The sequence below is a fragment of the Accipiter gentilis genome, chromosome 8 (genome assembly GCF_929443795.1).
Source record: "Accipiter gentilis chromosome 8, bAccGen1.1, whole genome shotgun sequence".
Classification (NCBI taxonomy): Eukaryota; Metazoa; Chordata; class Aves; order Accipitriformes; family Accipitridae; genus Astur; species Astur gentilis.
In genome coordinates this window covers 34299371-34316989 of record NC_064887.1, presented here as the reverse complement: position 1 = coordinate 34316989, position 17619 = coordinate 34299371, and the positions used below count along the sequence as shown (strand labels likewise).

Genomic DNA, 17619 nt, shown 5'->3' with positions numbered 1-17619 from the left:
GCCAGAGGCAAGGAAGGGAGGAAGAGGGATACAAGAGGAACAAAAACAAGGAGCAGGAAGGGTGGGGAGGAAAAATCCTTGCACTAGTACAGCTTCCAGGCAGCACCGGATAAACCCCATTTTGTGTTGCCTGCCAAAGAACAGAAACCACTCCTGTTTTGTATTTCAAAGTCCTTGTTTATTTCTGACATTGAATTTGGACCCATAGCTGAGCAACAAAGAGAATAATAACAGGAGGAATATGAAGTGGAAAAAATCTGGGATCCCTGCCCCTACCCTGTCCTGTTCTCCACTGTCCCCAAAAACCTTCTAACCCACAGTTGCATCTCCCATGTCTCCAGCCTTTTCAGACTCACCCGTTCTCTGTAGCCATGCCAGACCCAGGGTGTTGTGTTGGCTGTGAGGCTAACCCTCGCCTTGGCCATCCAGCTACTCTGCAACTGCCTTGCCAGCCTTGGCACCTCATTAGCAGGCGACAGGTCACGCTTAATTTGCATGTAATGAAGATGATGATGCGGTTGCCTTCCTTTCACCAGAAGGGTGACCCGCAAAAGCCCCCTGTGTTATTCCCACCCTCCAGAGGTCACGGCCTGGCATGTGCTGCCAGTGCGGTGGGAGGCCTTGCTGCATGCCAAGAGGTAGAGTTGGATGCCGGGAGCTGCTGTGCCCGTGAGCTGGCAGGGCAGTCCGGCAGAGCCATGGGGGTGGCAGCCTGCAGGTCACCCTGGGACATACTAACTTCTCGTGGCTCCCAGCAGAATGAGACCTAGCTGAGCAGATGCTCTAGTGGGAAAGGATGGCATTTACCGAGTTAGCCAAGACTTTTTTTCCGGTCACAGACTGTATTTTCAGGGAGGAGTACTGCCTGGATGGGAAGCAGTAGGAGCTACAGGCTACAGGCCAGTGGGATCCAGAGAGCTTTGCTGCTGCTAAATTTTTGTCTTCCTTCCTGCCTGCCCTTAGTGTGAGAGGACATTTAAAACCTGCTATCGCTATTTGGAGAATGGAAGGAGACTCTCTAAAAGAGATGCAGCTAGACTGAATCTTAGGATAATGGAAATACAATGTCTTTCTGGGCCGGAGGTGGGGGAGACAGTGCATAACATTTGCTCAAAAGGCTGCATAAAATGCAGCCTGGGGCAAGCGGTTTGGCTACAAGGACTGTCATGACATTTGGCATTTGTCTGGCTCCTTTTCTTCAGGTAGTTTAAGCAGAGGTGCCAAGGCATGAGCAGGTCCACAGTGTAAAATAGCCTTTTGCCTGATAAGGTAGACATTCAAGGCTCATGTAGCGTGCGCCTCTGTGCTGAGACCTGCTTTTTTCTGTGCATGAATGGGGAGGTTAAGTCCAAATCCTTCTGTGAGCAGCAGGATGATTTCTAAATTGCAGTGGTGAAAAAACCCCCCCACAACTCACATTTCTGAGCAGTCATACTTATATTGCAAAGGCACGGCAAGCATTCCCTGCCATTGCCTCCAACAGCATCTGCATGGCTGTGGGGATCATCGCTGTCCGGGTCCCTCCTCCCTGCCATGAATGGGAAGTGCTCAGCCAAGTGGTCCTGCACCGGTTGCTATGGAAGTGCCCATGAATGATGGAGATGTCCTTTTAGTAATTTTTCACTTAATTTGATTTATGGAGGAAGAAGGAACTTTCCCACATTTATTTTTGCAGAAAGGCAGAGACGCTGGCCTGTCATTACCAGCCACAGAGCTGGTGAAGCCAGGTTCGGGTCTTGCACCCTCTTCTTCCAAAAGCAAAACGGGGGGGGACCCCAACCACCTGAACATCACTCTCCCGTGGGAGGTTGTGGGCCCTGCAAAGGAGGAGACGTGACCCGGTGGTCTCTGCTGTTGCTGTTGAAAGGAAAAGCTGTCCTAAAGCCAGCCTTCCTCTGGCTGTCAGAGCTGTCAGGGTGGGCTGGGTAGGGGCTTTGAACACTGAAGGTGACCAAAACTGCAGTTATTTAGGGGTGCAACTCTTCCCGTAAGTAAAATCTTGCCATTTTTATGGGTCCAAATTAAAATCGCTCCTAAGAAAGCTCGTGAAGAGTAGCAGAGGTGGGGACTTCGGCCACAGAAGGATCAGCCTGTGCCTGTTTGCGCAGGTGAGCAGTTTTGTGAGCAACTTTGCCTCCTCCGGTGGTGATCTAAATTCACGTCTTGAACTTGTTCAGCATGGAGCGGGTGGCAGACGGTGCCTTATCTTACACTCGAATGTGAAAGCTAACTGCTAGCAGCAACTAACGCAGCACGAGGGGAGCGGGACGATCCGGATCCTCCCTTCTTTGCTTTCCCATCGCCGAGGAGCGCCGCCATTCCCAGCTCAGCGGCAGGATTTGCCGGGGGCGGCAGCTGGTGGGTGGTCATGCATCGCTCTGTGTGCCGGAGGCAGTGGGCTTCCCCTCGGGTGGCTGCGTGGGGACACCGAAGGCCTCGCTCCGGCCTCGGGGAGTCGGGGGAGCCTGGGGTAATTAAATTAGGTTGTACTGTACATAGCCCTCATTAGACAAGTCCCTTCAGGAGATAGAGTAGAATAATAATGACACTTATGATGGGTTCAGAGGTGGCCGGTTTTAACGTCACCCTTTGAGGTCTCTCTCTCGTCTTCTCGCCCGTAACGTGTAGCTGTGCCGGGCGGTTCAGCAGGAGGACCGTGCTGGTCTCAGGCTGGGTTTACGGGGTCTTCTCTGCGGGAAACCCCCACCCCACCCCAAAGAAAAGTGAAAAGCCCCTTCCCTCGAGCGGGCGCCGGCTGAGGGCACCCTGTGCTAGTGGCAATGGTGACTACACCTCCGTGCTGATAGCCCGCGGGTTCGGGAAGCTCTCGCGGAGGAGGCCGTGGCGGCTCACCGGGTAGCTTTGCAGGGTGGCCATGTTGATGGGCGGCCCCATCTCCTTGTAGCACGCGGGGGCATAGGCGACCCTCTCGCCCCCGTTGCGCACCATGTCGGCAGTCCGGATGTAAAAGGGGGAGCCGTAGGGGGAGCAGGTCGGGCAGTAGTTGTGAGCCCCGTGCTGGTTGAGCTCGCTGCGGGGGGCCACGGGGCTGCCCTGGCCATCCACCATGCGGGAGTTGCAGGCGTTGCACGTGCCGAGGTGCGAGTGCACGGGAAGGTCGGGCTCTTCCTCTTCTTCCTCCTCCTCCTCCTCTTCCTCATCGGAATCATCTTTCTTGCAGCAATAGTACTGCGCAAAAGGGAAGGGGTTGTATTAGGGAAAGCCAGCCCTTATTATTCGCAGCCAGCCCTGCCACATCCTGCTCCCCTCATCCCTCCACGGGCCTCTCACTGCTCTGCTCCACCGGTACCTGGGTCCTGCAAAGCAGCAGAAGCTGGACAAAACCTGGACCTGAGCGTGCTGCAGGAGGCAGCTGCCGGGGAACTCAGCCTCTCCCCTCCCAGCAAGGTTTGCAAGGGGAAGGTATTTTACCGTGCCAGTCGGAAACTCCTCCAAGTAACCGCTGTGCTTTTCATCACACGGGCACTGCTGCATGGCACAGACTTCACATTAACTTTTAAAAAGCAGGAGGTTGTAGCTAGCTGTTGTTGAAAGCCTCCTTGTTTAGTTTACAGGGAGAAAACCACCCTAAAATTCTCCATCTGGTATTGCAAACCCAGCCAAGACTACACCTAAACTAGCAAGTGCTGTAGAGTCTCAAAAGCCTTAGGGAACGCCCCCCCCCACGCAGAGAGGAGGAAAGGACGTGACTCTGCAGCACCTGGGAGGGAAGGGGGTTTCAACTCCCTGCCCATCACGGGCAGAAAAACCCCCTTTGAGACCCCTCCCTGCAGCAGCAGTTCATCCCGAGGAGCAGCAACACTGCTGGGGTTTGTGGCAAGATGGGGGACGGCCACGGCGCTCACCTGTAGCCTACAGTAGCAGAGCACGGCGATGATGCACAGTAGGATCACCGTTGCTAGGATTCCCCCGGTGATAACAACAGTTCCCGCTGTCATCCGACCGATTCTCCATCAAACTCTGAAAGGCAGGGCCACAGGGACACGCGTTGCCCCGGGACATGAACCTCAGCTACCATGGCTTTGTCATCACATCACAGACATGACGCCCACGAGGCATCCCAAAATACCACATCCCTGTTCCTCCCTCCCCACCCAAAAAACTATCACCCAATATCATTCTCTTCTTAGCAAGAGGACACCTGAGATGCAGCATCACGTCCCTTCGCTGTCATCACTGCCTCTGGCTTGGGGTCTTTGGGAAACAACCCCATGGTCCACCCGCAGAGCCTCCCCCCTTGCTGAGCCAAAAGGGCTGATTTCCACCCTCCCGGCAGAAAATACAGCTTCTGCTTCAAAATGCAGAAGCAAACCTGGGTTTCCACTGGGAAAAGTGCTTCAAACTCTGCAACTCTGTCAGTCTGAGCCCAAAAGACGTGCCCCAGCTGCCTGCTGGGCACCGATGGGTCTAATGTGGGCTTGGCATGACCCAAGCAGCCCCCACCACCATCCCCGTGCCACGGGACGTGGGGGCTACTTACGTTCACTGACGGAGGTGTTGGACCTGGAAGGAGCAGAGGGAGAGGTTAGCTGTAGCCTGCCAGCACCCCTCCCGCGTGTTTCCCCACTTCCCGAGAATTTGCCTTGATTTGGGACCTGTAGGAATCCCTTCTTCATGTCCTGCATCCCAAAGGGATGGGGTTCAGCACATGCCTGTGCCCCTGGGAGCCTCCATGATACAAAAAGCATTTTGGGTCCTGCAGGTGATGATGATCATGATGTTTTATTTTTTTTTTTCTTTAATTTGGAGCAGGGAAAGGAGGCATTTCCCAAGCTCAGAGAAATACTCCGCAGGACAAGGCTGTGCTGTCAGTGGCTCGTGAATCACGCAGCTTCGCAGGGTGAAGGCCTGGCTTAGTCAGCACTTGGCCTTTTCATCTTTAAAATTAATTACAGGGGAGGCGGATGCATCGTTGCGCAAGCAGCCAACATTTTAGGTGCTGCTGGGAAAGCGGCTCTCCCCTCCATCCCCTCCAGGGCAGGCGAGCCCCAGTGTCCCCCTGCCACTCCATGGGCACCTACCCAGAAAAGGACAGGCAGGGCGTCGCGGTCACGCTGGCCCCGGGGTGGCCCGCCGGGACAGGCAGCGCTGCATGGCCATGGGGAGATGCTGGCAGCCCTGGAATGGAGGATAAAGAAAAGAAACTGCCGCTGTCAGCTCATTCCCCCTGCCCAAGGGGGCTGCCCAGTGTTCCCATCCCCATTGATGCCACCTCTGTCCCTGCGGCGGGGCTAAATATATTGCTTTTTTAGGGAGACCAGCAGGAAAGGTGGGTGCTGCAAAGGTGGTTAAACTCAAACCACCAGGAAAGGACAATTCCGTGCCCAAACCCTGCAATTTCAGCGGAAGTGAGAGACTTGCATCCAAGAAGTGGGTGCACCCATCGCCCCCATAGCCCCCACCCTCCATCGACGCCTGGTGCAACCGCATTTCATTACCGGCCGATGTTGTTCCTCTGTGCCTCATCCAGAGAAAAGCTAATTGATAGGGCCCAAGTGCCAGTCAGTTGCAGCCGAGGAGATCTAATTACCCGCTCACCACGCAGCCCTAATTGATGAAGGGAGGTGGCAGCTTCCAGACACGACCTGCCCAACTCTGCCCCAGCCCCTCACTGCTGCATGTGCTGGCGGGCACTGTGGGGAACCTCCCCCCCAAAAAATCACCCACCCTCTTCACTCCCCTGCAGTGATTTGCAGGATCCTGCCTGCCACAAATTGATTTTCAGCTCTTGGAAAGTTCCCGTACAGAGCCAAAAGGTGGGTGGGCATTGGATTTCCTCCTCCAGCCGCTCTTGCACATGACACAAAGGAGAAAAAAAACCCTGAGAAATCAATAGGTCCATAACCCGGCTAATATCTCCATCCATCAGGGGACCCGACACAGTGCTAATAATAGACCCCGACATGCTTGGCTCTTGCGCCCTGTTACCAAACTGCACCCTGAAACGCAACCAGGGATGGCAGGGAGGGACACAAGGGAGCCTTCGATGGAGTTATTGCCTCGCCGGGTGGCATCCTTAACAGGGAAAAGCTGACGGCAGTGGCTGGAAAAGGCAAAAGTTGACCTTCGATGACCCCCGAGAGGGACGTACCACGAGCCAGGCGGTGATGGATGATGCAGGCGGCCGTCCGCATCCAGAAAACTTCATTTTGTGGGAGCTGTGATTTGATTTAGAGCTCGGAGAGCAGCATCCAATTAGCCTGAGGTTTGGAGCGAGCAGGTGGCCTCGAAGAAAAACCCCGGGCGGGGAGGGACCGGCCCTGGGGACCCTTTGGTCACCTCCAAGTCCGACCAGCGCTGCCTCGAGGACGGCTGGGCTTCCATGTGCCCCATCTCTGGCATTCCTGTTTCTGGGGCTGCCGGGATCAGTGTTTCACCGGCCCCACTCAGGGGCCGGGCTCTTCCTTATTAAAATAGTGGGTTTTTTAAAAAGAAAAAAAGGCAAAAAATTGAAACAAACTAGAAGTGCTGCCTTTGCTCATCTCTTTGGAGGTGATGCTTTCAGAGAGGAGGAAGTTTCCTACCATCCTCCCCCTCCAAATCCTGCTCGCCAGCAGCCTAGCAGTTAATTTTCTACCCAGTTTATGCCTATAAAATAGTTCGCTGCTGTAAAACAGCCTTCTCTAACCCATCGCTCTCTTCTGCAGGGCTGCAGAAAGGGATGTAACACCTCCTGGGGAAGGAGCAAGAGCCCCAGTCTCGGAAGTAATTGGGGTCTTGGGAATTATAAGGTAAATAAGCCCAGGAAGAGGCAGGACAACTACTACAGCCTTTTCCAGCCCTTGCATGGGCCACACAACCACTCCAGCAGCAGCATCCCTGTCACTGGGGATCAGCCCACGTCCATTTTCCATCCGCCCTCCCTAAGCACATCCCAACCTGCCGGGAAAGGGGCATTTTGGGCTCCACTGGCTTAGCTCCCCGCCCTGGGCTCGGGTACAGCACACCCCCATCACCCCATCCCAACAGAAGGCCGTACATTTTTAGGCTTTCCCTAAAAGCCTCAGGCTGCACTGTGAGCCGAGCTGAACCCTGCGGCTCCTGCTGCCGCAGCAGGATGGGATGCACAGGCATGGCAGGGGGATGCATGAGCCGAACTCCCTGGGGCACAGTCCCATTCCTCCTTCTGACTTAAAAAGGGAGTTCAGAGTTGTTTAAATATTTAAATACCCCACGCTGAGCAGACACCTTGGTGTTTGCCAGTCACCTGCTCCTGGGCTGCTCAGGAGAGTGGGCTATGACCCAAGGGCAGGCATGGGGACCCTCCAGCGCACAAACCATTGCTGAATAAAATCAGGATTTATATGAGCGGGGCTGCGTTACCCTCCCTGCCCCTTGCCAGCTTTCTGGAAGCGATTAGAGACACTAAGCAGCGGTGTCACGCTGTCCCTGATGGGGACGGGAGCTGGTGGAGGGAGGGTCCCCGGCCGTATCGAACTCCTCCGGGCAGGCGTGCAAAACCGCTTGCTGCAGGGATACATTTTCTTTAATTGATGTTGCCTTGCAGCGCAAAGTTATGGCCTGAAAAGTGACTCTGGGAACGAGTGGCATCTCAAGCTTCTATATTTATTCTTCTTCAATGACGTCCATCGCAGATTTGCACAGTTTGCAAGTCGATGGGAGGTTTTTGCCAGCTGCCAGCACTCTCAGAAAGCGAGACGAGAAACTCCCATCCTTCCTTGCTCGGCGCATCCCACGAGCCCCGAGCTCACCCCCGCCTTCCAACAAGGGTCAAACCCTAACACAGGTGCTCGGGAGCAGGTTTTAGGCTCTGGCAGAGCACGGCTATTTGCTGTGAACATTGTGCCAAACCTTGCCGGCGAGTCCTGCCCCAGCCCGGGCTCTGCTCTCCCAGTTTTGTTCTGCAGCTCACGGGCTAATTCAATGAAATGTCTGCCTGGTAAATTAGCCCGGCCGCTGCCTTACCAGAATCATCTCCCAGGGCCTAATTGGAAAAAAACAGCATCAGGGGCTGCCTTTTCAAAACAGATTATGGCAGCAAACAACAGGGCAGCTCCCAGGTGGCTGCGGCCTGCCCTGCAGCACAGGCTCAGCCCGATGGGATTCAGGTGGATTAACCCACGGTTGCAAACCTTGGCGAGGGGGGAGGACGCGAGTAGCGTGGCCACCGCCCTCCCCCCAGCCATGGGGCAGGACAGCTGCATGGGGTGGGCTGAGACCCTGCAAACTCGTTGCATGTCAGATGCTCTGTGCTGCAAGGCGTAAGGGGACAAGCCGAGCCGTGACGGAGCAGAAACGAGGAGACACCCACACCCCAAAATGAGTCAAGCCCAAATGAAATTTCACCCAAAGAGTGACAGCAATACGGGATGCAAGAAGATGCCGTGGGGCTGCACCCAGCCAACAGCTCCCTCCTGCAGCAGTAACATCCCCAGGAGCGGCGCTGGGCTGGTTCTGCCTACTGAGTTACATTCAAGTTCAGACCCACCTGCAGACAGAAATCACGGCGGCAGGTGGGAAAGCTTTGATTTCAGCCTGCTGCAGAGAATGCCAAAAAAGGCTTTTCCCAGCAGAAAAGGACGTTGTGTGCAACCTGTTTCCTACCCGAGGCCTTTATGTGCCATGACCCCTTTGGTGCCTCGAGCCGCGTGGGGTTTGGCCCAGCAGTTTTGCAAGGGAAACAGCAGCCAAAACCCTGCTCCTTGCTCCCAGCCACCGCAAGGACAGCCAGGTCGCAGAGGTGACACCGTCCCCCAGCTGAGGCTTCGGCGATTTGCAGTCAGTCATCAAAACCGAAAATCCCATGCCCTGCCGCAACCCTGCCCTTGCTTTCCCTCCACGGCCCGCACCGGCTCCCTGGGGCTCCCCGCCACCTCCTCCCAGCCCTCCTCCTCCCCAGCCGAGGGATGGGAAAGAAGAAGTACTGACGAGGTTTTTGAGACCAGCTCTTTTCTTGCAAAAGCTCTGTGGAAAAGGCAAGATATTAATTGCAATTAAAAATCTAACCACTTCAAGGGTGGAAGTCACCAGCCAGACCCCAGTTCCTGGGTAGGCACAAGGGGCTGCGCTCCTGCTGCTAACACCACGCTCCCGACCCACCGAGCCCAGGAGACCCCCTCTCCTGGCCACCAAACTCTGCCAAAAACTCACCTTCTTGCCAACCCAGGTTCGCTCCCTCCCACGCCAGGCCTCATCCTGCCCTGCGGGAGCCCAGGAGACCTTCCCCGCCAGCAGCAATTGCCTTTGCAGCCAGGTAGGACTGAGCATCCCCCTCTGATCTCTGGCCGTGGCAGCGCCGAGTGTGCGAAGCCCTGGCGCGTCCTGGGACCGGCCGGCATATCTGCCTCCCTGTCCCAGGGAGACCTCCCAGCACTTCACAGACTTTTGGAGGCAGGGCGGCTTTGCAGCCTGGGATGTCTCAGGCGGGGATTACGCCAGTATCTCGTTACTTGGGCATCTCATCCGCCCTTTATCTCCTTAAGCGACTATTCAGATCCTGTCTCGCCTGCCTGCGTGGATTAACTGGAGCCATGCATAGGGATGGAGGGACACAGAAGGGACCGTCGCCCCATCCTGTCCCCTCCAAGCACACACACCAACATGATACAGCAAAGCCCATGGCATAGCCAGGGCTACACCTGGATCTAGGCAAGTCCCTATATAATTACAACCCCTTTGCAGCCCCTCCTCATCGCAGGACGGCTTAAAACCCAGGGCAGGAAAAAAACACCTCCCTCCTCATCCCCGCCATGCGTCTCCTACCCGCTGCGTTTGCTCAGCCAGCTTCCAACCAGCCCAGCCCGGGAGCCACGGCGGGTGGATGCAGCCCCAGGAAGGGGTGATGTGCATCCCCAGACGCGGGGAAGGCATCAGACGTGGGCAGTCCACGGTGGGATGCGGTATGGAAATGTCCCTGGGCTGACCCACATGGCTCATCTCCTGCCGCCGCGCCTGGGGTCCCTCCCGGGGCTGCTTCTGGCAAAAGCTGCGGCTGAGCCCAGGCACACGTGCCGGGGAGACGCTCCGCCACGGTCCCAAAATAACCAGGGACAAAACTGGCGGCATCAAGCCAAGTCGCACAGAGAAGGGCTTTTGAGATTATCCCGCACGTCACATCCCCGTGGGCTCTCCGGAGCCTGCCAGGACCTGGCCAGCATCCCTGCCGCGGGCACTATCCCTCCCAGCGCCAAATATCCCCCGCGATGAGCAGCTGTGGCAGCAGCGTCCATGCCGGGAGCAGAGTGAGGCCACGGGGAGCCAGAATGCTGAGTATGCCCCAGGTGAGACCGACCCTTGCTAAAAAGCCGGAGCATTTTGCTGCACAGGAGAGCTAAAGGCTCGGGACCGTGCCTATGGTGGTGGCCAGCAGAGAGCCGGAGCCCAAGCTGGATCCTGCCGTACTGTGGATTCCTGGAGGACACGGCCCCAGAGAGCAAGAGCTTGCGTCTGATTCGCACCCCATGTTGCCCCTAAATCCCCCTGCCACAGCAGCGCCCGGTGTTTACGCTGTACAGCACAAGAGATGGATCCTCCTGAGCACAGAAAGGAGCAGGAAGGGTTATTTGCTTCCACCTCGATGTCACCCGTGGTGTTCTCACAGGCTCATTGCACCGGTGTAGGTATCCCACGACCGATTTAACCCTCTGGTAAAGCACCAATATGGCACGGTATTTCCTCTGCGTCAGTCTGTGCTGCCAGCACTTGCCCAAGAAAAGGCGAGAAGGTGCCAGCAAAGCAAAATGGGGCAACAGGGACCTCGTTAAAAGCTCTCAGCCTCCAGCCATCCCGCACCAAGGCCTTGGGGAGGAGGAAGGTCCAGGTGATGGATCAGGATCGTGCCAATCCTGCAGCCTGGAGACCCTCCCTGGCAGCGTGATGGAGCCAGCCTCCCTTCGAGGATGCTCTGCTGTTCATTCCCAGCCCTTTGAGGGTATTTCTCCAGCACCCTCTTTGCTCCAAGTTGAAACCTTCACCTCCTCAGCACCCAGTTATTTTCACACCAGCGGGCTCTTCCCATCAGGGCAAGGAGATTAAGACCTCAGCTGGATCCCTCTGTTCCCCGGGGGCTGCTGCAAACACACCCTGTGGAGATACAGTCTTCTCCCAAATTTGATTTTCTCGCTGCTCCACCACAGGAAGGTGCATGTTCTGCTCTCCAGTGGGACTAATCCCACCAGGGCACTGAGTGACACCAAATGCACCTTCATCCCAGGCGCACATTGGAAGAGGAGGATCAATCCCGGCAGAAGCATTGTGCAACACAGTCTGGAGCACCCCCGCAGAGCATCCCCAACAAGATCCAAGCGAGCACTGCAGCGAGTTTCCTGCTAAAGATTTTTTTTCATTAAGCCAGTTTCTCACCGGCTTTCTTTGAAACAACCCCCAGGACGGCTTCTCGTCCTAGGCACCACTTTGTTATCTCCCTCCTTGCCCTGGACATCCATGCCATGTCAGCCTTTCCACCTCATTTCCATCATTCCCATGAAAACCCTCTGCCCAGTTTCCCAGTTCCCACCTGGATCTTCCCTCGTTGCCCTGTCCCTGTCCCTCCCAGCCTGATGCATGAAACACGTCTTGGGCAAAACCTTTCCACATAGCAGCAAACTCTGCTCCCGAAAGCAAAGCCCGGGGAGAAAGCTCTGGCCAAGGCTGGAGCCTCTGTGATCCCATCGGCGTCAGCCCCACCAGCACCCCACGCTCAGGTAACGCTGTCCGAGTCGTGCCGGAGTGAATCTGTCGTGCCTTGATGTCACCCAATTTATTGGTTTTGCTAAAATAAAATATAAAATAAATGCTCCTGCTCAATCCCTGGTTTTAACTCGTGCCCTCCCGCAGCCTGAGTTACGCTATGGGGCCGGCGGCTGAAACAGCAGCCGGGTGTTTGAGGGATGCTGCTCCCCAGGGACAGACAGGGGACGTCCACCCCATGTCCTGCCAGCATCTGCCCTCCCGCCTGCCTGCAAGCATGCCAGCGAGACAGCCACTGCATAGGAATTAAATTAGCAAAGACATCATTAGGGGTAACTGGACTGTTTACCAGTTAGGTGGGGTGAAGGAAGATGAGCCTTGTGCTTGCCATGAGAGGGACCACCAGCATCCCTCTTGGCTCACAAGCTCTCTTTAAACCCCCTTTACAGCTAGGAAAACTATGTAGATATCTGTCAGCGATGCACTGCACTTTCCCTTTCATATTTCAGCGCTCCGCTCACGTTCACCTCCCTCCAGCCATGGGGACGGCTGAGATCTCCCCCACCTGTACATCAGATCCAGATATGGGTTAAAAAAGGACACAGCCATCAGCTGTCAGCATCTTTAACAAACCAGGAGCCAACAGGGCTGATGACATCTCTGCCCACTTCTAGCTGGGCAGGTGCCCTTCAGCATCAGGGAGCAGATAACGCTCAGACCACCGCTCCTCCAAAAAAAACCAACCCTAGGACAGGTTATAATTTCACCTCGCTCCCGCAGCACCTGCAAACCTGAACGAATCTTGGGAAAAGTCCTTTTTCTACGGAAAACGGAGATGGAGGGCATCGTGGCCCAGCCCCGGGGAGGAGGGCGCGGGGAAGCGCAGCCTCTTCCTCCGCATGATGCAAGACCTGCTGCTCTGACTGTCAGCATCCCCCTGACATGTTTGCTTGGAGTAGAAACAGAGATTTATTTTAATGACTCATTAAAGCCTAATTGCATTCAGGCAGCAATACAGAGAGAAGAGCCTCCCACGTGCGGCAGTACTACAGTCAGGAGGACTCTCAAAGCCTCCCCGAAAGCACGAGGCAGACAGACTGTCTCTTTTCGGTGGGGCCAGACAGCAGGGCCAGGTGCTGGCTCTGGATCAGTGTGGCTTCATGGTTGGGATCCAAAAAACAACCCAGAAAAGTCTCTGTTCTTCTCTTCATTGGCCTCTGTCTGTCTGATGCGATGGCTTCTGCCGGCTCCTCATCCCTGAGCTCCAGAGAGGAGGCACAACCTGCCCCAGAGCTTGGACGCCCATCTCCAGAGCCTCAGGCCAGCAGCTATTTCACTGGGTAGCCATCTCCTAACCTTAAGGACTCCCCTGTGCTTTTAAGGACCCCATAGCAGGAGCAGGGAGCTCAGCAGGGTGGGATTTGTGCAGCAGCCACCACAGGTCGCCCCGGCAGAGAGCCGGACACGGCACAGGGAAGGGACGAGCTGCTCCTCCCATCTCAGGGGCACCCTGGGTGGGGGAGAACAAAGCGGTCATGCTAAAAACCAGCCAGCTTGGAGGGGAACCGGCCAAAACCCCACTGCCTGCAGTCCAGGTATCCCCTTGCCACTGACACCACCTGTGAGGAGCTCTGGGGTCTGCCTCCTCTGGTTTTTTGGGTGCCCCAGCTGGCTCTGCCCACGTATCTCATCCTTCCCGGTGGGATGCAGACCCAGTGACAGCCACATCACCCATGGGGATGGGAGCTTACAGCTGCCCTGATCCCCAGGGATCCCCATCACTGGGATGAATGCTGGGAATCCCATCCTGCCCTTCTCACCCACACGGCTGGAGCAGATCAGTTGTTATCAACCTGCAGCTTTCCCCTCCCAGAAAGCTGCCCCACGCAGGCACAGGAAAGCCACAGCCCCCGCTGCCTGTGCTGCAATTCGGATGCCTGCGGTACCCACAACGATCCCGGGTTCCCCGGGGAGGACAGCCCGCCTGGGGACAGCCACCCCATGGGACGGGTGCGGGTCCCCAGCCGCAGCTCTGCCTTCCACACCAACAGCAATTCATCCCTCTGGGATGGCCCATCCAGCAGGATCCCGGACCGCAGCCCGTGGGCTGTGCAGACCCACGGAAAGCCAGAGCCGTGCCTGACATTAGCGTCCGACCCCAACCACACTGTTTGGGGTAAATCCAAGCGGAGTCACTCTGGGATCAGGTCCAGGAGTGACTTCTCTGTAACACCACAGGAAAATCTCACCCACGGTTACTTTATGGGACCGCTCACACTCCTTTTACCCACTGCATCCCAGCCAGGGCAAGGAGGTGCAATGCAACCAGGCACGGACAGGTTGGCTCTGCAAAGCTAAACTCTTTGCTGGATTTCAGACCAGATATTTTTTTTTCTAGTTGATTTATCACACAGATAGGGATACAGGCAGGGATACAGACTCATCTGTCGCTCAAGGTGCTCGACCTCGTCCAGCCCGTACGGCCCGGTCAGGCAGGAGCGGGGCCGGCCAGGATGGTCGCACACGCACCATCACACGCGCCCAGTGAGAAGGAAAACCCGCCGTGAAGTCTCTTAATGTCTCCTGCAAACGAAGTGTGAAACGCACTTTCAAGAAGACAAGGGTAACGCAGCCTTAATAAATATTTCATCCTGGTGGGAAAGCAGCGACGGGGAAGGTCGGGTGGGCAAAGATGCCAGGAGGGATGCGGGGTGGTGGGGATGGAGGGGGAGAAGGGAGAGGCAGCCAGGGCAGGGAACAACGGGAACGCTGCGGCCTGACCTTATTTCTGTTTGCCACTTGCCCTGGAGGCTACTGGGTTTGAGGCATGACCACAAAGTAGACCCCAGAAAGGGGAGCAGCTCTTACATTCCTGTTCGTGCCCATGGCTAAGGTCGGTGATCCTGCTCCAGCCAGGAGCTTAGCTCCTCCGAATGCCCCGTCCTAAACACTTGCCAGCAGACAGGCAGCTGCCTGGGTCTCCCGTCGGTCCCAAAATGCTCCCACACAAAACGGCTGGAGAATGCTCGGCCTTTCTCCGAGGGGGGGGGGGGTTTGCTGAGTGGAAAATCCTCCGCACCTGATTTCCACCCTGTTAAGGGTCTTTTGGGCTGCAGCAGAGCAGGGATCTCAGCAGGGCTCCGGAGTTGGCTGTCCTTGGGCCTGCGGTCAGGCTGAAATCCAGCGCTTTGGGAGAGGATCTCGTATCCCAGCGGAGACGACGCTGGAATGGGATCGGACTTACTGGTCCGATGTTCACCACAATATTGAGAACTGCAGCCTACTGCCGCTCTCCCCTCTTGGCTTTTCAACAGGTGAAAAAGCCCTTCCCAGGAAAAGCTATTTCTCCTCCCTCCCTGGCAAAGCCCAGGTTAGAGCCCATCAGATTCCACGGGGACAACATGATATGCCAACCAGCAGCCCCAGTACACCTGGTGCCCCAAAATGGTGCCTTGGATGAGTGAGGGGCAAGGCTGGGGGAGGGAAGAAAAAAGCCCTGGTAATACAAGCCTCCATCGGGGTGGAATATTCCACCGCACCTTAGAAAATCTCTCTGCTGGAGAGACAATCAATAGCACGCAAATGGAATCCAGCTGAAAACGCTAAATGTTTCCACATGCCCTTTTGGAGGGAACAAAATCCTCCAGGATAACCTTAGGAGAAAACAAAAGCCAGGCGAATAACTCGAGCACAGGTCTCCTTTAATTACCGCAGCACGGTGAGAGATAAAACAGAGATCCTTTGGAATAAACAAAAGGATTTGATTTCCTCCACTTCAGCAAAGGCAGCCACCATTTCCGTGGAGAGGTTTGGTAGCGAGGTTGGGGATTTGTCGGCCCGTCACATCCTTGCTGAATGGCAAGGCTTTGGGCTCCCACCGAGGGAGCGAGAGGCTGAGCCCCGGGCTTGGGACTTTCAAAACTTTGCCTGGCTGCGAAGAAGTAGGGTGTAGAGACGGGCAAACTCAGTCCTACCCACCCAAGCAACCAGAGCGGTTAACGGTGACTTAAAGAAACCCAGCTCAACGCAAAGTTGGACCGTGTAACCCTCAGAAAAGAAGTCGGGACCTTGCGGGGAACCACAACCCGGGAGCTTCACCCGCACGAAGCTGCGGCGCAGAGGGCTCAGCTCAGCCCCAGGGTGCTGGGAGCATCCAAGCGGGGCATCCCAGCCCATCCTGCCCGCAGTCCTCCCCCCCCCCCGCCCCGGCACCCCTTCCCACCACCGCAGCCCCAAATTCGAGGGACAGCCTTTCCCTTGCCCCGACCCCTTCTGCAAAGCTGGGGGAGGGAGAAGGAGGAGGAGGAGGAGGAGGAGGAGGGCAGAGAAGGCGGCAGCGGGATGCTCCGAGCCCTACCTGGGCGCCCGGGCCGGGCAGGAGCGGGCAGCGGTGCAGGCAGGAGCGGAGCCGGGTCCGGCGGCGGCTGGGGGGGGTCCGGGGGCGGGGAGGACCGGAGGAAGGAGGGTAACGCTAATAACAGCAGCGCTAATAATCAAGAAGAGGAAAAAGAATAATCACCGGAGCGGAGGAGCGGGAGAGCCGAGGCGGGTCCGGCCGGCGTTGGCGGGGGGGGGGGAGGCGAGCGGGGGAGGAGTTTGTCCGGGGGCCGGAGCTGCCGCCCCCGAGCGCCGCCCCCGCCGCCCGGGCTGCTGCAGGGGAGCGCAGGCACGGGCTTGGACCCCCCGAAACTCCTCCGCAGGGAAAGCCAGGCTGGGGGCGTCGGGCCACGGCCCCCTCAGCCGCCGGGCGCCTGCCCCACGGGGGGGGGGGGAAACGGGGAGGGGGGGGGGCACCCGCTCGGTCTCCCCCCCACCCCGGCCTACCCCCCAGCGCCTGCAGCTCTCCCGGGGGGAGCGCAGGCTGGCAGCATCCCCTGAACACCCCCAAACTCCCGGGTACCCCCAGGGCACCCCCAAAGCCAAGCCCTGCGACACCCCAGGCGGTATTGAGCACCCCAAACCCACCCCCGCCGCTCCCCTGAGCACCCCCAGCCCCATCAGTGTCCCCGGTGCTGCTGCCACCGCTGCCTCGGCCCCAGGCCGGGGGTCCGGAGGCTCCAGCTCCTGCTGGATCCATCCCACCACGTCCCAGGTAATGACACCCTTCTAGCCACCAGCACAGGCAGGGATCTGGCGCTGCAAACAACCGGGAGAAAAAACCATCACACTGCTGTGACAGGGATGAGCCAGGGCGGCCGGGGGGGAGGATGCCAAGCCTACCTACGATTTTTCAAACAAGATTACCCCCCTTCCCCGTGACTCCATGTAAAACAGAGCCCAACCTCCAGCACACATCAGTTTCCCAACGTGAGGCCGGCGGTACTACGGTACAGCCTGCTCTGCCAGAAGCTCGGCCCATCGCTGCAGTGACCCCAAGGCCACGCCAGCACTGGGGAGACACAAACACATGCACACGGAAAGGTGTTGCCCCCAGTAAGCGTTTCCAGCTGCTCGGAAGCTTTGAAGCTCCAAACCAAGAGTTTAAGCTGGGGAAGGTGCAGCTTGCAGCTGGCATCGCCTTCGGAAACGGCAAGCCGCTCGCCTCTGTGAGCTACAATAAAGATAATCGAATCTCATGCCTTGCACCGCAAGCTGGCCGCTGCGAGCGTGAGGATTACCGTGCGAGGAGAACACGTGTTTGCCTGTTTCTCTCCGATTTTGGTCTCTATGGGGCATGAAAGCCACTGCATGGCAGTGCAGCTTGGTGGGATTAATGCAAGAACTCCGCTCCAGCGAGTCCGTTGTACCATCCTGTGCCTCAGTTTCTCCATTTTTAAGTAAGGGACACCACCAATACTTTTCCTCCCTGTAGAGCAAGCTCTAAAGCTGGGGAGAAAACACCGTTCACCTTCTCCTCCATCACCCTCGCGTGTCAGGGCATGTCAGCCAGGGCATCCTGTTGGCCACGGATTGCTCTCCCTATTATTTCAGCCCAGCTCTTGCAACTCC

General features: G+C 56.9%; 1 protein-coding gene across 1 annotated transcript; it reads right to left on the bottom strand.

Moving 5' to 3' along the window:
• Nucleotides 1-177: 177 nt before the first annotated feature.
• On the bottom strand, nt 178-16223 carry FAM163A (family with sequence similarity 163 member A). The gene is made up of 5 exons (XM_049808053.1): nt 16190-16223; nt 5043-5139; nt 4502-4524; nt 3867-3981; nt 178-3189 (listed from the first exon to the last, which is right to left on the bottom strand). Exons 4-5 carry the CDS (start codon nt 3957-3959, stop codon nt 2788-2790), a joined length of 495 nt encoding a protein of 164 aa, XP_049664010.1. The 5' UTR covers nt 3960-3981; nt 4502-4524; nt 5043-5139; nt 16190-16223; the 3' UTR covers nt 178-2787.
• Nucleotides 16224-17619: the final 1396 nt, after the last annotated feature.

What these genes read in the sequence shown, in the direction of transcription:
- FAM163A (XM_049808053.1), bottom strand. Translation starts at nt 3,959, where the DNA reads ATGACAGCGGGAACTGTTGTTATCACCGGGGGAATCCTAGCAACGGTG. An exon ending in TCTGCTACTGTAGGCTACAG is followed by an intron (nt 3,190 to 3,866) that starts GTGAGCGCCGTG and finishes CCTTTTGCGCAG; the next exon opens with TACTATTGCTGCAAGAAAGA.